This window comes from Oryctolagus cuniculus, chromosome 7 (assembly GCF_051225735.1).
Source record: "Oryctolagus cuniculus isolate XC-2025 breed Fujian yellow rabbit chromosome 7, ASM5122573v1, whole genome shotgun sequence".
NCBI lineage: Eukaryota > Metazoa > Chordata > Mammalia > Lagomorpha > Leporidae > Oryctolagus > Oryctolagus cuniculus.
The window spans coordinates 157,746,948-157,770,067 of record NC_142873.1 but is presented as its reverse complement, the minus strand read 5'-3'; the positions used below and the strand labels follow the sequence as shown (position 1 = coordinate 157,770,067).

At 58.9% G+C, this 23,120-nt stretch overlaps 1 protein-coding gene across 7 annotated transcripts in view; it reads left to right on the top strand.

Annotated features, from left to right (window-relative positions):
- The window catches only part of DISP3 (dispatched RND transporter family member 3), a 57,694-nt gene that overhangs the window by 3,761 nt on the left and 30,813 nt on the right, over positions 1-23,120 (top strand). For all 7 annotated transcript variants that reach the window (XR_016210264.1, XR_016210263.1, XR_016210265.1 and 4 more), the window contains exons 2-3: positions 16,450-17,518; positions 17,959-18,178. Coding sequence is in view for 4 of the 7 variants with exons in the window: in XM_070077053.2 (XP_069933154.2) it covers positions 16,453-17,518; positions 17,959-18,178 (1,286 nt within the window). In the remaining 3 variants the exon portion in view is untranslated. The remainder of the gene's footprint in view (positions 1-16,449; positions 17,519-17,958; positions 18,179-23,120) is intronic.

Here is a 23,120-nt window from a genome sequence, read left to right as displayed (position 1 = left end):
TGTTGAACCCCTCACCCCACCCGAATATGGGGAGTTCTACCAGGGGCTGGGACAGCGAGGCCGGGCCGGCCGTCGTGGTCCGTCCTAGCCGAGAGGGCTTGTCCCTGGATATGCTCCTTGTCTCACCCATCCTTCCCCGACCCGGGAAGGGCGGGTGGCAAGTCTGGCACAAAACCCTTCCAAGCTGGATTCCTATGCGCCAAAGCCCAGGGAAAATAAATAAAGAGAGCAGTGTCAGCCCGAAATAGAAACATGCACCAAGTTCCAAATATGCATGTTTTCCAAAAGTCGCATTTCACGGGCAGGCAGTGCAGCTCATGCTCCAGCGACTTGACAAAGCCAGAGGCAGGGACACAGCCGGGACTGGTGCAGGGACGGGGACAGAGCCTCCTGCTGTGAGTGCACTCCCTGGCTGGCCACAGGGAGAGCAGACGGCCGGCCGGACTCTCGCTCAGCACCAGCTGGGAAGTACTCTGCTGGGAGGAGGGCCATGAATCTGTGTCTGTGTTTGTCCAGGCTCTTTGGAAATGGGCGCCAGCCAGACAAGGCTGGTGGCCTCGGGTGCTCTCAGCCCTACAGTGGGAGGCGGGTGAGAACAATGCCAATCATTTTAGCTGCCATTTGTTGAATACGTACCATGTACAGGAGGACAAGGATCTGCTGGGACGGTCTCACCGCAGCCTCACAGCCGTCTCAGCCTCACAGCATGCCAGTTGTGGGTCTCACTTAATATATGGGCCAACCAAGGTCCAGAGATGGGAAGGCACTTGTCCAAGGTCACACAGTTGGAAGAGCTCAAGTGGGGATCAGATCTTGATCTAAATGAAGCAAAAGCTCCCATTTTGCCTACTACCTACATTTTGTTTACCTGTTCATTCAGTCAATGATATTTTTGCCAAAAAAATTATGTGATGATTTTCAAAAGGGTCTAGATCCTTCTGCCAGCTGGGCCAGGGTGAGAGGCAGGGCTGCTCCCCACCTCGACCTCTGTCCCCAACCATCAGAGCCTGGCCGTGTCTCCTGGGAGAGGGGCTTGGGCAGGAGCTCCCCTGTGAAGCCTGGGCCGTGAACAACCCCTAACTGTGTAAGAGGCCAGGGCTGCAGAGCTGTGAGCTGCCCAGTGCCACACAGCAAGTCGGTGGCAAAGCCGGAGTCTCAGAGTCCCATGAATGTGTGGGAGGCATCCAGACGGCACCGGGGGAGGAGCAGAGGCAATGCAGGCAGAAAACCTAACAACTCCCGTCAGAGCACAAGACAAAAGGCCGCTGCTGCCACGGTGCTGTCCTCTCTGCGGTTCCCTGTGACATCACGCCTGCCCCGCCCCCACCTGTTCCTCCCGGGTTCCCTCTGACATCACGCCTGCCCCACCCCCACCTGTTCCTCCCCAGTTCCCTCTGATATCACGCCTGCCCCACCCCCACCTGTTCCTCCCCAGTTCCCTGTGACATCACGCCTGTCCCACCCCCACCTGTCCCTCCCCAGTTCCCTCTGACATCACGCCTGCCCCACCCCCACCTGTCCCTCCCCGGTTCCCTGTGACATCACGCCTGCCCCACCCCCACCTGTCCCTCCCCGGTTCCCTGTGACATCACGCCTGTCCCACCTCCACCTGTTCATCATGAGCGATCACCATCACAGAGGTGGAGCCTCTAGCGCGTGCCAGGCGCGTGCTGGGTTCTCTGTACCTTAACTGATGTGATCCACGTGGCTGCCCTGGAGGTGACCATCCCTACTCCATTTCACTGAGGCCAGAGAGGTGGAGACACCTGCTCCAGGCCACACAGCCAGCAAAGAGGCAGATGGAGCCAAGCAGAGCCGCTGCTAGCAGGTGCACCCTGGGGGTGAGGCAAGGGACAGTCTGGAACAAAGCTGGGGGTGGGGAGATGCTGTGGGCAGCCCCAGGGTGATTTCTGTCACAGCTCCAGGCCCTGTCACACTGACGGGCACTCGGGCAGGCAGCAGCTGTGGCTCTGCCGAAGCCTGAAGGAAGGAAGCCAAGTGCGGTGTCCGGGGGCCAGTGCCCAGAGGACATTCTCAGCGTGGAGGGCCTGGGGAACCCAGGGGAGGGAAGCCCCTGGAGCAGGCTCCAGTGCACGGGGAGCCCCTGCATGGCCCAGTTCTGCTAGCTCCCCGCCCCTTCCCTCTTTTCCCTCTGTGGAATGGGCCAGGAGCCTGAGCAATTTGGAAATGGCTGCAGGGTAGCAGCTTAGGGTCGTGGTGTATGCAGTGAACGGGGCAATGGGAGCGAAGAGGCAGGGACAGCAGGAAATGTCCCTGTTGGCTGTGGCTGCCGGCAGGTGCTATCCAGGTCCCTCCCAGAGGACGGTCCTGGGAGACGGCGGCCAGATGCTTACTCTTCTGGCTCCTAGTATCAGCCTGAGCAGCCCTGGGTGCCAGGAGCTTGGCTGTGCAGTGCAGGAGTCTCCTCTGTCGTTGTGGGGCTCACCACGCCCCCACCCCACCCCGATGGCTGACCCTAGTCTCCCACTGGAAGGAGCGGAGGCCCCCTGTGGCCTCTGGGGCCGGGAGGACGTGATCCGGGTGAGCGGCCATTCTGGGGCCAGGAGAAATGTTTTCCGTGCTCCGTGCTCCCCCTGCCCCGCCACCCGCACAGCTGGGCACTGTCCCCAGCTTGATGTCTTGGAGGCAGGAGGAGAGCATCCACCCAGCCATCTGCTCCAGGCATCCGACACCTACCCTGGCACCTGGCCACTGCGTCCTTGGCCAGCCCTTGGTCATGGAGGAGACACGGCTGCCAGCTGGGAGCTGTTGAACACCTCGCTCCTTTCCCCTCCCGGCTGGCAGATTAAGCGGGGCTGAGGGTGGGGAAGGCCACGGCCACTGGGTGTTCCCAGGATGCTGGAGGAGGAGACTGTGTTGCCCCCACAGTCCGGTGCTTTGCCGTCTGCTGGAGAATCGCTCGTGGTGTTGGCAGCGGGCTGCGTGCAGGGCCATCACCTGAAGGCAGTGATGATCATAATGGTCGCCGAGCTCGCATGTCTACTACCTGTGGGCACTGGACTTAGCTATGAATATTAGCTCATTGCCTCCTCATACCTGCCCAGCGAGGGGGACGAGAAACATGAGACGCAGACGGACGGAGCTGCTTGCTAGGAGGTCCCAGAGCCGGGGTTTCAGCCCAGGCCAGCTGCCCACAGGTGTCGGAGCCCAACCACCCCACGGCGATTAGGGCCCACGCTGTGGCCTCTCTGTGGATTGGATTTGGGTCGTTAAGGATGACTGTGAGTGAATCCTGGAACCTTTGGGTCCTCCAGGATTCTGGGTGTGGTCTGTGCCCCTGGACTCAGGGACCGGGTGACCAGGGCTGACCCGACAGACTGCTTTTCTACTGTGCAGATGTGGGTGGCAGCTGGCAGACTGGCAAGACTTTGCGGGCTTTCGTCCAGCTGTTTCCCCTTTGAGTCCTCGTGGGCGCAGCTGGGACTTGCATCCCCCTGGACGCGGCTGTGGGCGGGAAATTCCCGGCGGGCAAGAGGCTCCGGCTTGCCAGCACGTCGTCTTGTGACTTCACCGCGGCGGGATGTTGGTTTTGGTTCCTCCCTGTGGTCCTGGCCTCAGGGACATTAGGCTAAGCCAGAGAGAAAGTGGGCTTTGGAAAGCTGAGCAAGGCCGGGCCGGCTGTTGCAGGTGCCCTGCGAGGCGCCTTCCCCACCTGGGGGCCCGGAGGCTCTGAGCAGATGTCCCAGACTCACAGAGCCGGAAACTTGCGTGCCAGCCGAGAGGCATTCTTGGGCGTTAGTGGGCATGAGAATGAACTGGGATGAGAAGGATCAGGCAGCCTCCGGGAGGAAGGGAGTTCAGACATCTCCAAGTGATGTCTGATGATTTAACCCCGCGTCCTCATTTTATACAGCGAGCGCCAACAAGTGAACGAGGTAAGGCCACCGATGAGTGAATAAATGAATTAGTGAGCAGGCTGAGGGATGGCGACAGTCACAGCTTTGATCTGGAAGGGCCTGACCCCACTGCTGCGAAGGGGAGAGTCCTGTTCTCGTCCCCTCCCCCCTCCCCCGATGCAGGAGGAGCCCTGGAGCCAGCCCTGCTCTTTAGGCAAAGCCCCGGGCATCTCCCTTCCTGGGGGGATGCGGGGAGGCTGCAGCCGACCACAGGTGTGCCCAGCTCTGGTGCCCTGAGGGTGTTTACTGGTCGTTGCTGGGGGTGAGGGGGCAGCTGCCCTCTCTGCCATCGCCAGCTTTGCCGGGGGCAGCATTGAAAGGGAGCAGTCGGCTGCATTCCTACCCCCACCTGCCTAAAAGCCCAAGTCCATTCTTCGTGGCCCTGCACACCTGCTCTCGGACCACAGCGCTGGCCCAGGGTGGGGAGGGGCAGCAGCCCCCTTGGCTCAGGGTGAGGGAGAGGTGGTCTGAGCCCTGACCTTGCCCTCTCGCTGCACACCTCTGGTCACGGAGTTTCTCCCCGATGCAGTCCCGGGTTCTGAGAAATCTGTAGCCTCCTTCACCTTCCCAGTGGGCTCACCCCAGCCCTGGGCCACCCCCGTCTTCTCTCCTGCCTCACTGCTGTGTCCTGGCCTGTGGGGCCTCCAGAGGACAGAACGGGAGGCGCCAGAAAGCTCGTGGGGTCCAGCCACCCATTTGACAGAAGGGTAACTTGAGGCCCAGTAAGGAGAGAAAACTGCTGAAGATCACAAGCAAACAGGGGCCGAACCCTGCACTGTGGAGGGAGAGAACCTGTGCCCCATCGAGCAGGATTGGGGAACAGCAGAGGGTCTGGGATTCTGGAACCCAGGGAGCGTGCCTGGGACTCCCCCAGCATCTGGGGCTGGGAGCAGCAGTTTGTGGTCCCTAGGGCCCTGTGCCTCCAGGGTATTTTATGAGAAGGGCAGCTCAGGTGCATCTAGGGGGAGAGGGGAGACTTGAGGAACCACTCCTGTGAGCTGGACAGCCTGACCCTGACTCCTGGCTCTATAGGCTGACCCCAGGGGCCAGTGTCACACTCCCCCTCCTGGCTGAGGGATGGACTAATACCCCTCCCCACTGCCCGTGGCTGAGCTGTCAGTCAGCAGGGTAGCCAGGAAGTCCCGCCCCAGACCTGTGCAGGTGCTGCAGGGGTTTCCACCTGGGCACCTGGGAGAGGGGGAGATGGAATGTCAGCCCCTGACATGTGCACCCCCCTTCCCAACCCAGACCCACTCCAGTCTCCGCTGTGCCCAGACCGTGGCCGGCATGGCTCAGGGACTGATGCCGAGTGTGCATGCGTGTGCACACTAGCGGGGGTTGGGAGGGCTGACTAGGGCTCTGAAGGTTTTCAGACATGTGAGACTCAAATAAAATCTCACATAGTGAGAAGAGTACTGAGCTTATCAGAAACCAAGTTCAAATAAATCCCTTTACTTTAGCTTCAGTTTTCTTGTTTGCAAATTGGAAATAATTCATAGGAGGAGAAAACCTCCAGGAAAATGATCCGCGGGCTGGAAGTGGCTGCCGGGGTCGGTCTCCTGCCGTCTGATCAAGGACGGGGGGACACGGCTCTGACCGCCTCCTTGCTGTGTGCCTTGCTCTGATGCTGCGTCCTGAGCCTGCCACAAATCCAGCCAGCAGGGCGGGGGGAGCCCCTCCCCTCGGAGGGACACAGATTTGCCCTAAGGGTCTCACTTTCCGGGCACTGGCGCTGGGGGCACAGCCGCCTCCCAGAGCGCCGTCCGGCTGCAGCAGCAGCAGACGGAGGACTTGCCGGATGTGCCTTTTCATCTTCCAGCTCCGATTTGCCCCCAAGCCCCTCTGGGTGGGCTGTGGGTGCACAGTTGGTGGTCTGGGTGTGTGGGCTGGCGGTGAGGGAGGGGTATCAGTCTCCAAGGCCCTCCCCAGAGCTAGAAGCTGGCACAGGGCCACCCACTGTGCCCCAGCAAGGCTGGCGGTCCTGCTGGGTGCCGGCTCTGCCTCCGCACTTGGGTCGCAACTGGGCACCAGAGGATCCAGAGGCTGCCTCTTCCCACCAGCCGGCTGGCAGGTGAGAGCTGCCTCTCCAGAGATGTCTGCTGACTTGTTCTGGGTCACACAGCAGCCCAGTGGCAGGACAGGTCCCTACGCCCAGCCCCTCAGGCCACTTCTGCTGCCCTAGGCACACCCATCCCTTGCTCCCCCACCCCCCTTGCCCCTGAGCTTGAGCCCCCCAGGAAGAGCTGTCTGGAATGGAGAAGGAAGGGGAATTGCTCTATGTGTTTGGTAATCGGGTCTCAGAGAGGAGCGAGGGCTCTGAGCTCATCAGCCAGGAAGGAATCTAATTTGGCTTTTCTGGCCATGGTCATTGGGCATATATTTGGGGGATCTTTTTATTTTTTTATTAACCCAGCAGTCTGGGGCCCAGAAGTGGCCCCCTGGGGGCCCCAGGCTCGGCAGCTGCAGTCTGCAGCTGCAGAAGGAACTCTGGGCGGTGACCAGGATTTGGATTAAGGGGAAGGAGGCGACAGTAGGAGGGGGCGGGGACTGGTTGGCCCACGCAGGCTGGGAAGGTTTCAGGAACCTTCTGATCTCGAGGTCATGAGCACCTGGGAGCCTGCTCACATCTCACGGGTTCTCTGGGTGTTGCTGTTTTACTGAGGCTGCTTTGTGGGCTCCAGGAACCAGGGCTGATGAGTCAGGGTTATGAGGCTTGAGTTGTGCAAGGTGGAGGGCAGCTTGGGGGACTGGGGGCTGGGGACACCCCCTTTGGCAGGAGAGCAGGGTGGCTGCAAGGACGAGCCCTGGCCGAGGCCTGCAGAGGCTCCGGTCCAGCCCCAGCCCGGAGCTGCCCCGGAGAGCTGAGGTTGGATCAGAGATGGCGTACGTAAGTGAGGCTCCTGGCACGCGCTGGAAGCACAGTGGTGCTTGATGGGTAGTGGGCCATCTGCTTCAGCCCCTGGTGAGGGGCCTGACAGAGATCACCCCTTGGCCGTCTGTCTTCTTCCAGAGCTGGTTGGCAGCTCTGGGTGGCCTGTTTGTGTCCCCTGCTCTGGTCACTACGTCCTCTTCCTGTCCCAGATGCCATCCTTTCTTCCTTCCCAATGGCTGAAGGAAAAGATGCTACAAAAAGTCCTGGCCAGAGATCCAAGGGCTGAGCCCCACGTGTGAGCCAGCAGGGAGGGGCTGGAGAGGGGCTCCCTCACCTGCTGGAGGCTGAGCAGGGACTTCCAGAGAGTGGCCCTTGACCCCCTGCGTAGGTCACCTAGGGAGCTTCCTGGGTCCCGCGCCCTGAGGATCTGCTCTGGCATCTGGATTTTAAATGAATGTATCCAGTGACTCGGTTCATGTTCTAACCCAGGGATGTTTGGTAGAGAGGAGAAGCGTCTGCTGTGGCCAACGTATCTGCCTGCCCCCAAGCAGGGGCACCATCGGGGGGCCCTGGCCACTTGAGAAGTACATAAGAATCACACAGGCAGCCAGCGCTGTGGCGTGGTGGGTGAGGCCGCCGCCTGTGGTGCCACCATCCCATATGGGTGCCGGTTCGAGTCCCAGCTGCTCCACTTCCCATCCAGCTCTCTGCTGTGGCCTGGGAAAGCAGTGGAAGATGACCCAAGTCCTTGGGCCCCTGCACCCATGTGGGAGCCCCGGAGAGCTCCTGGCTCCTGGCTTCAGATAGGCGCAGCTCCTGCCATTGTGGCCACGTGGGGAGTCAACCAGTGGATGAAAGACCTCTCCCCCCACCCCCACCTCTGCCTCTGCCTCTCTGTGACTCTGCCTTTCAAATAAATAAGTAAATCTTAAAAAAAAAAAAAAGAAAAGAAAAGAATCATATAGGCCCAGGGCGGGGCGTGTCTCCATCCCCATCTTATAGATGCAGAAACTAAGACTTGTCCAATGCCCCTGGCTGGAGGCAGGGCTAGGATCTGAACGCAGACTACCTGGCTGCACAGGCCATGCTTAGCTCACCCCTGCCTCTGACTCCGGCCCCGCTTGTCCCTGATGTCCCTCTTAGTGTTGGGAGGACCACATCTGTCCCCCTGAGCCCCCAAAGGGAAGTGACAGTGGCTGCTGCACCCATTAATGTGGAGTGCCTCTGGTGCTGGCCAGGCCGCCCCCGGGTGATCTACTGCCCGGAGCACAGCTTGTTTGCCTGATATATATCGAGCTGTTGGGTTTACGAGTCAGCGCCCTGCGTTTCCTCACCAGCTGTCAGCCGGGGGAGGCCGGCCGTTCTTCATCCGCTCCGTCGCCGCAGCCCGCCCTCCCCTGAGAGATGAGGGGCTTGAACAGGATCAGCACAGAGCTCCCCTTCCCTCCCCTTCCCCCTCCCCCTCCCCCAGCTACACAGAAGCCCAGGTTTTTCTTTGCAGAGAGAAATGGTCACTTGCATCTGTCCAAGTTCCCTGCTTTCAAATTGAGCGCAGGATGGTGTTTCACGGCGGGGGGCGGGGGGCGGATCTCATGGGGAGGGGCTGCTGGTGCCTACTTCAGCTGCAGCCAGGCAAGCCAGGTTCCCCTGAGGCTGGGGTGTGGAGGGGCCCTTAGGGTCTTCTTGTGGAGGAAGGACTCAGACAAGTGCCATACGCGCTCCTCTCCGGGTTCGAGAGCATTTCTGCTCTGTTGCCATTCTCACTTGAGATTCTGGGTAGGACCTGAGACTTTCTTTTTCAAGGCAGAGTTACAGAGAGGGACAGGCAGAAGCAGAGAGAGAGAGAGAGGTCTTCCAGCTGCTGGTTTATTCCCCAAATGGCCGCAATGGCCAGGGCTGAGCCAGGCCAAAGCCAGGAGCCAGGAGCTTCATCCAAGTCTCCCACGTGAGTGCAGGGGCCCAAGCACTTGGGCCATCTTCAGCTGCTTTCCCGGCACATTAGCAAGGAGCTGGACAGGAAGTGGAGCAACCGGCACCTATATGGGATGCCAGTGCGGCAGGCAGCAGCTTTGCCTGCTCCACAGCGCCAGCCCGACTTGACACTGCTTGAGAGAAGGTTGGGAAAGGCTTTAGGGGGAGGCTCCCTGCTTCACTCCTCAACTTCTCTCTGGGATACTGCATGCCCCCAAATCATCAGGGTTTTCCAGAAATACAGAACCAAGAGGATCTGTCCTCTATCTCCATCTACCTGTCTACCTGTCCATCCATCCATCCTGGAGCTGAGAAGTTCCAAGACATGCATTCTACAAGCTGATGACCCTGGGGAGCCAATGTTCAAGTTCAAGTCTGAAGGCCTGAGAACCCAGGAGCCAAAGCCCCGAAGCTGCAGTCCGACAGCCAACAGGCTCCAGGTCCGGGCAGAGCCAGTGTTTCAGCTGAGTCCGAGAGCCAGAAAAGACTCCCGCCCGGGCAATGTAGTCAGTGGGAAGCGCTCTCTCTTACTCACCCTTTTTGTTCTGTCCAAAACGTGAGGCCCATCCTGTTAGGACTGTCCGTCTGTTTTCCTCAGTCTGCTGAGCCAGATGTTAACCTCTGGAAGCTCGCACAGACACACCCAGGGTCACCTCTGGCCCAACAAGCTGACACTTGGAAGGCCAAGCTTCTGAGGGTGGCAGAGACATCCGTCATCTCCTGCCCCGAGTTATCATTCGCTGCAAGCAGGATTGCGAGGACCGAGTGATTCCAGGTCCTGGGGAGGAGTGGGGGGGTGCCAACTTGCTCAAGAGCAAGCAGTGACCTCCTTCAGTGCGTGTTGGCATCTCGGTTCTCAAGAGCTGTCTGGCTTGGCAAAGGGAGTCTGGGCTTTGGGGTCAGTAGGCCTGAGGGTGAACTCTAGGTGAGTCTCTGATCAGCTGTGTGACCTCCAAGAAGCTACTCAACCCCTCTGATTTGTATTTTCTTCTGTGAAATGGGAATGCTCATCATGCCTTCCTTGTGGGGCTGGGGACAGAACATTGAGCTGATTATTGTGATTCTCATAACCGGTGTCAGAGTTCCTGCACTGAGCCAGCTGGGCTTTTGGCCCTGTGTGTATGGATTTTTTTTAAGGATTTATTTATTTACTTGAAAGTCAGAGTTACACAGAGAGAGAAGGAGAGGCAGAGAGAGAGAGAGAGAGAGGGAGAGAGAGGTCTTCCATCCGCTGGCCAGATGGCCACAATGGCCAGAGCTGAGCTGATCCAAAACCAGGAACCAGGAACTTCTTCCAGGTCTCCCACGCGGGTGCAGGGGCCCAATGGCTTGGGCCATCTTCCACTGCTTTCCCAGGCCACAGCAGAGAGCTGGATTGGAAGTGGAGCAGCCGGGACTCAAACTGGTGCCCATATGGGATGCCGGCACTGCAGGTGGCAGCCTTACCTGCTGTGCCACAGCGCCGGTCCCCTGTGTATGGATTTTGCATCAGTTTTACCAGCACATCCCAATGCTTCTGCAGTTCTTCACCTGTGGGTGTAGCTCGCTCTCCAGCGGGCTCTGGGACCTGGGTGAGGGGGCACAGCCAGGGCGCAGGAGGGTGGCAGATGCAGAGAAGATGGAGACTCAGGGCTTAGGACGAGGAAGCCCAGAGGGGCCCAGGCCCGCGTCCCTTTCCCCCCTTCTCTGCCTTAGAGGAGCAGAGTTCACCGCAGGAGCAGCCCCATGGCCCCGCCTGCATTCCAGGGGTCAGTGAAGCCTTTAGCTGAAAACAGTGCGTGGCGAACTCCTGCCCAGATTGCTCAACCCCGGGGTAAGAGAACCAAAGAACTCAAGACTCGCAGGGCCCAGCGCCGAGCCAGGGAGCAGGACGACCTGAGCCAGGAGGGAAAACCTGCTCAGGTCCTGATTGCCATTAAATTATACATGCACACTCGTATTTTGAGTCTAATCTGCATGTCGAACGTGGGGTTTATTTATTTATTTATTTATTTTTGACAGGCAGAGTGGACAGTGAGAGAGAGAGACAGAGAGAAAGGTCTTCCTTTGCCGTTGGTTCACCTTCCAATGGCCGCTGTGGCTGGCGTGCTGTGGCCGGCGCACCGCACTGATCTGAAGCCAGGAGCCAGGTGCTTATCCTGGTCTCCCACAGGGTGCAGGGCCCAAGCACTTGGGCCATCCTCCACTGCACTCCCTGGCCACAGCAGAGAGCTGGACTGGAAGAGGGGCAACCAGGACAGCATCCAGTGCCCCGACTGGGACTAGAACCCGGTGTGCCGGCGCCGCAGGCGGAGGACTAGCCTATTGAGCTGCGGTGCCAGCCACTGATTATGTTTTAATAGCCTGGCTGGGATAGGGGAATGAAGAAGGAAGGGTTATGGTACTCGTCTCCCAGCAGGGCCACAGGGAGGCCTGGCCTGGGGCCCTGTCCCTGGGCATGCCTGGGAGAAGAGCAAGGCCTGGCAGGGGCGGGGTGTGTCAGCACCACCTCCCACCAGAGTCCCCTTCTGTCCAGAGGGGAGGTCTGCGTGGTTTGTCATCTGAAGAATCCCCCTTCCCCTTGTCCTCAGCAACAGCCGTCGTGTTTTGGCTCTCTGGGTCCACACGCTGTCTCCTCCAGGCAGGTTGTGCCCTAGGGCTGTCACCCCCCCCCCAACCTGGTGATGGCATAGAATGAAACTTCCATCCAGAGCCCAGCCTTGCCCTTGTGAATACAACTTGGGTGTCATGACTCTACACCTTGCCGGGTCTCAGCTCTCCTGTGGGGAAAACGAATGTGCTGGGCCTCAGGTATGCTCTGAGGTTCCTTCCAGGTCCAATGGGCCAGGACCCACTTCCTGCTCATTTAACGAACCCTCTCGGGGCCGGCGCCACAGCTCACTAGGCTAATCCTCCGCCTTGCAGCGCCGGCACCCCGGGTTCTAGTCCCGGTCGGGGCGCGGGATTCTGTCCCAGTTGCCCCTCTTCCAGGCCAGCTCTCTGCTGTGGCCCGGGAGTGCAGTGGAGGATGGCCCACGTCCTTGGGCCCTGCACCCACATGGGAGACCCGGAGAAGCACCTGACTCCTGCCATTGGATCAGCGCGGTGCGGCGGCTGCAGCAAGCCGGCCGCGGAGGGCATTGGAGGGTGAACCAACGGCAAAGGAAGACCTTTCTCTCTGTCTCTCACTCTCTCACTGTCCACTCTGCCTGTCAAAAAAAAAAAAAAAAAAAAAAAAAAAGAATCCTCTCGGCCAGCGTGGTGGGGCAGTGGGTTAAGACACGGCCTGTAAAGCCGGCATCTCTTCTCAACGCTGGTTTGAGTCCTGGCTACTCCACTTCTGGTCCAGCTTCCTGCTAATGCACCTGGGAAAGCAATAGGATGCCTGGATAGAGCCAGACTCCTGGCTTTGGCCTGGCCTGGCCCCGCTATTGCAGTCATTTGGGGAGTGGGCCAGCAGATGAAAGGTCTCTCTCTCTCTCTCTCTCTCTCAACAGCCTTTCAAATAAATAAAATATTTTTAAATAAAAGCACCCCTCTCCCCATCCCAGGGGAATAGGAAACTCTACACTCACTCGCCCCCTGGGCATGGCCAGCTCCCTCCGTCCCAGGTCCATCTGCTGCTTCCTGGGCTGGAGCCCACTCTCCTTGGTGTCTCTCCCTGAGTCAGAGCTTCTCCCATGTCTATTATAGTAACTCCTCCAAGACCGCAAGGCTGTTAGCAAATCCCTTCCACACTTAGCACACGCGTTCTATTTTTAAATAACATTTATTTCTGATTCTAAAAGTAAAGCTGTACCTGATCACTGCAGAAAACTAGGAAACAGAAAGAGAAAATCGGAATCGCCCATCACCTCCCGAGCAGAGACAGCGCAGCGTTAATGGGCTTTTAAGATTTTTTCCTTTCCTGTTTGAAAGTTGGGATTCTGCTGTAGGTATGCTTTTGGGCTGCCCCAAGTCCAGCCTGGAACGGGGTGAGGGTCTCCCTTGGGAGGCTCTCCAGGCTCTACTGTTGCCTTTCTGGAGCTGCCCCAGGTGCCTTTCCCAAGAGGAGGAAGCCCCTGCTCCATGGATCTGTGTGCACCTTGGTTCCCGGGCCCCGGGCGGCCCAGAGTTTAAATGTTGACTGTGTTTGTGCGTGTGCATGTCTGTGTGTGCATGTCTGAGTGTGCATGTCTGTGTGTGCATGTGTGTGCATGTCTGGGTGTGTGCATGTGTGTGCATGTCTGGGTGTGTGTGCATGCGTGTGCGAGGCGGGGGCAGTGGTCACCGAGGAGACCACGCCAGAGCCCGTCTGAACGGGGCACTGTGAAGGTGAGCTCACAGTCCCCTGTGATCACGCTCCTACCCAGGTGCACGAAATGCCAGGAACCTCCAGAGCCTCCTGCGTGCCCTTCCCCAGCGTGGCCGTGCTCCGCGCTAAGCCAGCCGATTCCCATGGCCTGAGAAAGACAGCAACCTTCCCGCCCGCTGTGGAGGTGCCTGCGGAGGCTGTGCTGCCAACCCCCCCCCCCCCCCCCGCCGCCAGCCGTCCTCATCGTGACGGTGGGGACTCCAGACTGTGCCTCCCGTCCTGGCCTTCATGCTGGGAAATGGAAATGCCTAGGTGTCAGAGATGTCACGACTGGAGGAACACAGGCCACAAGAGGGCGGGGACAGACCCAGGCCACAAGAGGGCGGGGACAGACCCAGGCCACACGGAATCAGTGGCAGAGCCAGACGCCAGCCTGGTGTGGTGTGGTCTCCGATGTGACAGTTCCTTATCTTAGGGGCAGGCATGGGGGTGCGCACAGGGCATGGTGGACCGAGAACTCCTGCAGTCCACTGGCTGCCTTGACCACCTCAGAGTCTCCCAGCGCCTGCCTGCGCCGGACTCTATGTGTGTTTCTTGGTGTCTGACTTCCTTTCTGTCCAGGAGAAAGTTCCAGCGAATCCCTAACCCAAGTCCCTCAGAGCTTCCTTCCTTCCTTCACAAACACCTGACCCCCACACCTCCCCCGGAGTATTGAGGCCACAGGAACTCAGCAGGGCACGTGACAGCCAAGTCCCTGCTCCCTGGAGCTCACGTCTGCCTGGCTGTGGGGCTCCCCCTGGAAGGTGGAGTGACTGTGTCAGATTCTCAGTCTCTCAACTCAGCAAATGTCATCTGTAGGGCATGGGGTCACATCAGTGGAACAGGGCTCCCCTCCCCCAACGCAGGGCTGGAGGACAGGACAGGGCACGGGGAGGCGGGCTTAGATTATCCATGGTATCTGGCCCCCAACCGGGAACACTTCCGATGTTACTGGATGCCCAGGGACCCGGACTTCCTGGAGGCGGCTTCCCGCATGTGGTCATCACGTGATCAACGCTGGCCGGCTGCCAGCCTCTGCCGGGACCCCTGCGTGTGAACGCTGTCCGTGAGTGTTTGCTTGGGCTTCCTCCCAGCATGGCAGCTGGGGTCCCAGCATGGCAGCAGGGGTCCCCCAGGACGAGTGTCCCAAGAGAGCCAGACGCAAGGTGCTAGGCTCAGTGCAAGGTCCCTGCCAGCCCACCCAGATGGAACGCGGAGGTGACTTCTCCGTGGGAGGAGCAGCGGAATCCCATGTCGGAGCTGCTGGAACACACAGCCTGGCCCTGGGTCTTTCAGGCGCTCACAGCCTGCGCAGGAAGTAGAAGGCAGGAAAGCAGTGGATGTCGCTTGCACAGCACTTACCCTGCAGCACGGCGTCTACCTCAGCCATCCAACAACCTGTGTGTGGGGGGGGTACTGCTATCCCCACTCTGCAGATGGGAAGACAGAGGCTCAGGAAGTCACGCTGCCTGCCCTAAATCATAGGAGGGGATTTGTACCCAAGTCTTGTCTGCCTTCCAAGCCATAGCTCGTAACACTGTTACAGGCCTCTTTCTCTATGTAATTTGTATCCCCAGACAAAGTGTGCTAAGGGAAGAGAGAAGCGTAGGCAGCTGGGAGTTTAGACCTGGGAAGGCTCGGCAGAGCTGACGTTTGAGCAGCGCCTTGAGAGATGAGTTGGGTTTGGACATCTGGGGAAGGAGGTGGCGTGCCTGGTGCAGCAGCAATGGAGCAGAGGGGCCCCCATCGCCCTGGCCATCGCCCCCCCCACAAAGGGGCTGGGGTGAGGAGTGGGGAGCAGGAGGGACAGACCTGGTCCCCCGGAGAGGAGAAGCGGCCCTGCCACTGTCCATCCCGCCCCCATCAACTTCCTCCTCCTGCAGCTGGGAGGGGGCAGGGGCTCGAGCCACCCCCTCTCACCCTGCCCCTGCAGACTTGGGCTGTCCCTTTGGAGAGGGGTGAGCCTGAGCTGAGCCCCGGGGACTTAGTGTACCCCTGCAGGCTGTGTGCTCGCTTGAGGGCCTCCCCAGCAGGAAGTCGGATTATCTCAGCCACAGGTGCCTTCCTGTTACAGGTGCCTGTGACACCCCTTCCAAGCCTCTCTCTGTGCACCCCTCCTCTCACACCCACTCCAGGGCCCCCCACAGTCCCTGGCTTTTTGTCTCCATATGTGCATCTGCGTCTCTCTGCTTCCCACTGTCTTCTCGGTAACTCTCCCGTCGCCACCCGCCCCTGTCTCCAGTCTCTCCTCCCTCCTCCTCACCCTCTCTTTCTCCCTTTCTCTTGCACTGACGGCGGCCTCGTCTCTGCCCGGACAGACCGTCTAATTGAAATGGAGCACTCCAGGGAATGCTGAAAGCAAAGGCAGCATTAATTAGCCAGCGCCGGCATAATTAGCTTCCTCCTTGCGCGGCCCGGCGTCTAACTAGATAATGAGTCTCCCTCCGTCCACGCAGAGGGCAGGCGGGACAAGGACAGGCTATGCCGGGGACGCCGGGAGGCCTCCTGCCTTTGGGCCACGCTGCCGGACCCCTCCGCTGCCCAGCCCAGCCCTCGGCTGCCGGGCCGCCCTGCTGAAGCCGCAGGAGGCAGATGTGTGGCCCTGCCCGTGCCCAGAGCTGCTGCCAGAGCTGCATATTAATGGTCTGAGGCTGAGGAACAGCGACTGCAGCTGCCGCATCTGGGGGGGGGGGGCAGGGAGCGCTCCAGAGAGCTCCCAGGGACAGCCAGGGAAGCCCCCTCCCCGGCGCAATGGCTGAGCTCCCGAGGAAGCCTGCTCATGCCACGGTGCCCAGGTGGTGGCCACGGCACTGCCCCGCCGCGGGGTGCGCCCCTCGGACCGCGTGACTGCGGTGCCGGCGGCCGCCTCCTCCGTGCAGCGAGGACCTGGAGTTCAGAGAGGCTGCAGACTGCCTGGCTGATGCTCAGGGCCTGATTCCAAGGAGCGCCTCCCGGCCCTTGCACCCCGATGCTCCCTGAAGGCACAGCAAAAGCTGGGAAGTCGCGAGTAGTTAAAGTTCCCCTCGAATCCCCCGAGCGCCTCTTGCGCGGTTCCCCCTTCCTGACGGCTTTCAAAGCCAAGAGCTCACAGGGGGCTGGCGCCGCAGCTCAGTAAGCTAATCCCCGGCCTTGCAGCACCGGCACACCGGGTTCTAGTCCCGGTCGGGGCGTCAGATTCTGTCCTGGTTGCCCCTCTTCCAGGCCAGCTCTCTGCTGTAGCCAGGGAGTGCAGTGGAGGATGGCCCAAGTGCTTGGGCCCTGCACCCCATGGGAGACCAGGAGGAGTACCTGGCTCCTGCCATCGGATAGGCGCGGTACGCCGGCCGCAGCGCACCAGCCGTGCTCCCGCCTAGCCCGTGGCTCTCACTCTCCCGCAGGCTATGGACTCGGAGGATGACCCCCTGCTGCAGGACGTGTGGCCGGAGGAGGAGCAGGAGGAGGAGGAAGCACCTGGCGGGGGCTGCAGGGGGTCCCGGGGGCCGGGGCCCCGAGCCGGGGCAGGGGGACAGGGCTGCTGGCGCCGCTGGGCCTTGCCCTCCCGGCCCCCGGCCTCGGGCTTCTGGAGCACCCTGGGCTGGGCCTTCACCAACCCGTGCTGCGCGGGGCTGGTGCTCTTCCTGGGCTGCAGCATCCCCATGGCGCTGTCCGCGTTCATGTTCCTCTACTACCCGCCGCTGGACATCGACATCTCCTACAACGCCTTCGAGATCCGCAACCACGAGGCCTCGCAGCGTTTCGACGCCCTCGCCTTGGCCCTAAAGTCCCAGTTCGGCTCCTGGGGGCGCAACCGGCGGGACCTGGCCGACTTCACCTCCGAGGCGCTACAGCACCTCATCTCTGAGCAGCTGCAGCAGCTGCACCTGGGCAACCGCTCGCGGCCAGCAGCCAGAACCCCGCGCGCCACCCGCGGCGCCTCGGAGGCCCAAACCCCCGCTGCAGCCAATCGGAGCAGGCGTCTTCGGCGCGAGGCCCCGCCCCCGGCAGGTCTGGCAGCCAACCAGAGTGAAGCCTCGCAGAACCCGGGACCCGAAAAGAATATGCGGCGCCAGCCCAGCGCCCCGCCCCCTGCAGGGACCGCAGCCAATCAGAGCCGCCCGCGCCGGGGCGCTTCGCGCTGGGACTACTCGCGTGCCTATGTGAGCGCCAACACCCAGACGCATGCGCACTGGCGCATTGAGCTCATCTTCCTGGCGCGCGGCGACGCCGAGCGCAACATTTTCACCAGCGAGCGCCTGGTCACGATCCACGAGATCGAGCGCAAGATCATGGACCACCCAGGCTTCCGGGAGTTCTGCTGGAAGCCCCACGAGGTGCTCAAGGACCTGCCGCTCGGCTCCTACTCCTACTGCTCGCCGCCCAGCTCGCTCATGACGTACTTCTTCCCCACCGAGCGTGGCGGCAAGATCTACTACGACGGCATGGGCCAGGACCTGGCCGACATCCGGGGTGAGCAGGGCGCCCCCACCCCCGAGGGCCAGAGCGAAGGGCGCGGTGCTGGGGGGGGGCTGGAGGCCGGTCCCGGAGGACGGGGCTGAGGGGACTCCCAGGAGGGGTTCGTGCCTGGTAAGTCGGGCCGGACCTGGGGGCGCCCTGGAGGGGTTCGTGCCTGGTAAGTCGGGCCGGACCTGGGGGCGCCCTTTGGGAGGGCAGAACCCTGCGGGGCGCCACCACGGAGACCGTGCAGTGCATCTGGGCCTGGAGAGGCCCCGCAGTTCCCCGGGAACGGCGTGTAGCCGTGGCGGACGCCGCCTGAGCCCTGGCTCCACCCCTTCCAGGCGGCCCGGGGCGGGTGTCCTAGCTCCTCGGGGTGAGGGGTGCAGAGGCCTGCCGGGCGCGGGCCTGCTGAGCTCCGTGGGCACCGCCCCTCCCGCTCCGCGACCCCGCAGGCTCCCTGGAGCTGGCCATGACGCACCCCGAGTTCTACTGGTACGTGGACGAGGGCCTCTCCGCGGACAATCTCAAGAGCTCCCTCCTGCGCAGCGAGATCCTCTTCGGGGCGCCCCTGCCCAACTACTACTCAGTGGATGACCGCTGGGAGGAGCAGCGGGCCAAGTTCCAGAGCTTCGTGGTCACCTACGTGGCCATGCTGGCCAAGCAGTCCACCAGGTAGGAGGAGGAGCCACACGCCTGCGCCTGCCGGAAGGCACTGTCAGGCCAGGGGATCGGTGTCCAGGTGCCTCCCGCTCACGGACCCCGGTCTCCTCCCGGCAGTTCTTCCCCAGGAAATACTGCTTCCCAAGTGAGGGGCGGAGCAAGGTGCATCCTTGCTGTCACTCTGACGAGTGACAGGCCGTTGTCTTGGTCAGTGTGACAGCTGTGGGGAGGTAGGGCGTCCTAGAACTTTCTGGAAAGAGTTCTGGTCAGAGAATAAGGCCTTCCTCCCTGCCCCTAACGCCCAGGGGGACAGTGGGCAAGTCACTGCCTCTCTGGACATCACTGTCCGTGCTGGTGAAATGGGAGCCGTGGCTCCTGCTGCCCTGTGCCATCCTTAGGAAGGGGCGTGCTGACAGACGTGAGCGTGCTTTGGAGTGGCAGGTGCATGGGATGCTGTGTCCAGGACGCAGGGCACCTGTCCTGCTAGGCAGTAACTCCAGGTGGCCGCCCTGACAGGCCAGCCCCCCGCACAGGAGGAGTCATTCTACGTGGTGGGCACACGTGCACACACACACAGACACACACACACATATACACATATATACACAGACACACACACAGATACAGAGACACACACACAGATACACACAGACATATACACACAGAGACACACACACACAGACACACATATACACACACAGACACACATATACACAGATATACACAGACACAGATACACATATACACACAGACACACATACACACAGACACATACAAATACACAGATACAGAGAGACACACACAGAGACACACATACACACACAGACACACATATACACAGATACACACAGACACAGATACACATATACACACACAGACACACATACACACAGACACATACACATATACAGATACACAGAGACACACAGACATAGACACACATAGACACACACACAGACACACACACACAAGCCACTCTTCCCCTTCTCCTATCCTGCAGCTTCATGGAAGTGGAGGCAGCCTGGACCCCTGTAGACTTGGCTGTAGCGCCTTCTTGGGGATCATAAAATAGTTCTGGTTATTCAGTTACTGGTTACCCGAGAGATGGCAGGGTGCACCTTGGCTTCCTGCAGAATACTAAACCCGTCACTGTGCCGCTTTCCTGGCGACACTGGGATTGGAGAGCGCTTCGCCGCGGCTACTTCCCCTCCGTCTTTGGCGTTCGTTGCGTGCGTTTTCTTCCCAACCTCGGAAGCCCCATAAGACGCCGCGTTGCTACTTTCCAGCGTCTGTGTTACTTACATTCTTCACGGATTTATTTTTTCTGTTCTTCATTGTTTTCTGCAGTTTCAGATTTCCCTCCAGGGCAACTGTTTTCTTTTAATATTCTAAGATGCCATTCCATTTCCTCTGGCTTGTGCCATTTCTGTAGGAAAATCAGCTGTACGTCCTTCCTGTTACTCTCTGATGGCTCCGTTTCCCCTCTGGTGTGAGGGTCTCACCGAGGGATTTGCTGGGGCAGTTTTCTTGTATTTGTTCTGCTTGGCGTCACTCGGCTCCTGGAACCTTGGGTCGATGTCGTCTTTGGTTTGGGGACTTCCTGGCTGCCACCCGCTCCTCGCCCCGCCCCTCCCAGCACGTCCTCTGGGCCGTGAAGCTCTTCCCTCTGACTGCCACGTGTCTGCGCTGTTCTCCGGGCTTCGCGGCTGAGCTCCCGAATCCAGAAGCCCAAAGTCCGTCTGGAACGTTCCAGACCTGAGACTTCGTTTCTGAGATCACCGCCAGGCTGCTCGAAGATTTGGGTTTTGGAACATTTTGGATTTCAGACTTTTGGATTAGGGATGCTTGGCTGGTAACATCCAGACAGATATTCTAAAATCAGAAAAACTTGTGAATCTGCAGTACTGCGAACGCTTTAAGTCAGGGACACTGCACCTGGCTCCGTGATTTTTTCTGGTCTTTGGTTTGGATGTTTCAGTTCATTGGCCTGTCTTCTGTGGTGTCTGATCTGCCACTTAACATCTGTAGAGTTTTTCATGTTAATGTTCTGTTTTTCAGTTGATAATTTCCCTTTGATTCCTTGTTGTATATTAAAATTGCTGAAATTCTTTATCTTATTTATTTTTTCCACAGTCTTTTTTTTCTCTTTTTTCTTCTGAAAGATGCAAGGGTACTTCAAAAACTTCACAAGAAGTGGAATTAAAAGATAAGTTTATGTTGGTGCAAAAAAATGCTTGAAATCCATACGTCTTTTTTTGTAATACGTGTTTTTCCGTGAACTTGATGAAGACCCCTTGCATACATGGATTCGAAAATGTTGCACCAAGTTGACTTTTATCTTTAATTCCACCTTTCCATGCACTCGGGAAGCACTCTCCTCGAGCCTAATTGTAGTTCTCGCAAAGCTCTCATCAGCTGACTCCCCTCTGGATCACCTGTGTCTGTGTCTGTGGTCGGTTCTTTCACTTGCTGTTTGGCCACGTGCTTCCGCCCGTGAGTAGCCCGATGATCGTTCTGTGCAGAAACCACAGTGCAGGGGATGCTCCTTCTTCCAGAGGAAGTTTATCCTCCCTCTGCTGGGCGATCGCCTTCAGCCGTCCGTGACTGCCCCAGGTCAGGGACAGTCTGCCGCCCTGCGGCGTCTGTCTCACGTGCGCCCTCCGTTCCCTGGGACCCCACAGAGAGCCTGTGTATCCACAGAGTCCCTTCCCTTCCCCTGACAGCTTCCAAGCTCTAATATTTCTTTGGTAAAGATTTTATATATTTGAAATCCAGAGTGACAAAGAGAGAGAGAGAGAGCGAGAGAGAGCGAGCGAGCAAGAGAGCTCTAGTGTGCACACACAAGCACGACCTTCCATTTGCTTGTTCACTCCCCAGATGGCCGCAATGGTGGGGGCTGGGGCAGGCCCAAGTCAGGATCTCAGAACACAACCCAGGTCTGCCATGTGGTTGCCAGGGGCCCACACACTTGGCCATCCTCCTCGGCTTTTCCCAGGCCATCAGCAGGGAGCTGAGTTGGGAGCCTCAAAGCAAGGGGCTGGCGTTGTGGTGTAGTGGCTAAAGCTGCTGCCTGCACTGTCGGCATCCCACATGGGTGCTAGTTCGCTTCCCGGCTGCTCCACTTCCAATCCAGCTCCTTGCTGATGTGCCCAGGAAAGCAGTAGAAGATGCCCACATGCTTGGGCCCTGCACCCACGTGGGAGACCCCAAAGAAGCTCCTGATTCTGGTCTGGCCCAACCCTGGCCTTCGTGGCCATCTGGAGAGTGAACCAGCAGATGGAAGATATTTCTCTGTCTCTCTCTCTCTCTCTCTCCCTTGTTTCACTCTCCCCTTCTTTCTGTTAACTCTGCTTTCAAATAAATAAATCTTTTTTAATAAATGGGATGCCAGGGTTGTAACCGTTAAACCGAACGCCAGCCCTCCAGACTCTAATCTTTGTCTCTCAGAGCTGCTTTTTAAAAAAAGAAAAAGAAAAGTCCTTCCAGTCTGCTTTTCTCTGAGGCTCTCTGCTAGGGTTTGCCGCCTCGTGCCCCTGCAGCGCCAGCCTCAGCAGAAGCAGAGGGGAGCACTGACCAGGGCTGCAAGTCCCTGCCCACGCTCTGCTGATCGATCCGTTCCCAGCCAAGCATTTCAGGCACCTGCCGCCGGGGGCAAAACAGCCGAAGACAGGCGGCTGGCTGGGCCGGGTTTTCCCTTTGTGGTGTCCGTCCTCTGGGGTCATTGCTTCAGCTGCTCGGCCGTCGTCGGGCAGGTGAGTCCTGAATTCTGCAGGACTTTCTGGTCCAGTCGCCTGTAAATCCACAACTACTGCATCCATGGATTCAGCCACTGTTTTGTGGCTCTGGCACCTGGAACCCATCCCTGGGGTCCTGAGGGACAACGGTAGCTCTAGGCAAGGACGCGTCTCCTTTCTCCTTGAGAGTCAAAGTCAAGCCCTATTGTCTCTTTATAGCCAGCAATTAGGACAGGCCCTGGAACCCAGAAGTCACTCCACAAATGTGAGCAATTAAACAAGCGGTCTAACTTGGCAGCTTTTTGTTCTAATGTCAGGACGGTTGGCCCATTTAACTCTAGGTAGGTAAGGCAGGGAGCTTGCCTGCTTGGCTTTCACGTGTCCCGTTTGTGTTTCAGTAGCAGCTTTATTGAAGTATGAGTGACGTGTAGCCAACTGCACGTACAATCTGGTGAGCTTAGGAAGGTGACCAAGCTTGCCCCTGCTAACGGTGCCGCCTGCCTCCCCACCCCACTCTGGGGAAGCACTCACTGTTTTCTGTCCGTTCTATGAGTTTTCATTTTCTGGAGTTTCAGGCACATGGCATCCTCTAGCATACACCTCCTTGGTTGGCCTGTTTCATTGCATAATGATTTTGAGTTGTGCCCACGTTACCGCATCTACCCATAGTTCCTTCTTTGCAAATGCTAGGTGGGTGGTGTTCTGTTGTCTGGAGAGCCATGTCTTGTTCTTCCACTCGCTTGTGGGTGGATGATTTGGATTCTGTCCGGGTTTGGCTTCTACAGATAGGGCTGCTGGGAGCATCTGTTCATAGGCCTGTGTGTGGACATAAACTTTTCACTTAGGTCGATACCAAGGGGTAAAGTGACTGTATCATATGGCATTAACTTTATCAAAAGCTACCAAACTGTTTTCCAAATTGGCTGTGCCATCTTTTGTCCCTATCAGTAGTGCATGAGAATTCTAATTCTTCCACATCTTCCCAGGCATTTGATATGGTCAGTTTTAAGAATTTTAGCCACAGGCCAGCGCCGCAGCTCAATAGGCTAATCCTCCGCCTGTGGCGCTGGCACACCAGGTTCTAGTCCCAGTCGGGGTGCCAGATTCTGTCCCGGTTGCCCCTCTTCCAGGCCAGCTCTCTGTTATGGCCCGGGAGTGCAGTGGAGGATGGCCCAAGTGCTTGGGCCCTGCACCCCATGGGAGACCAGGAGAAGCACCTG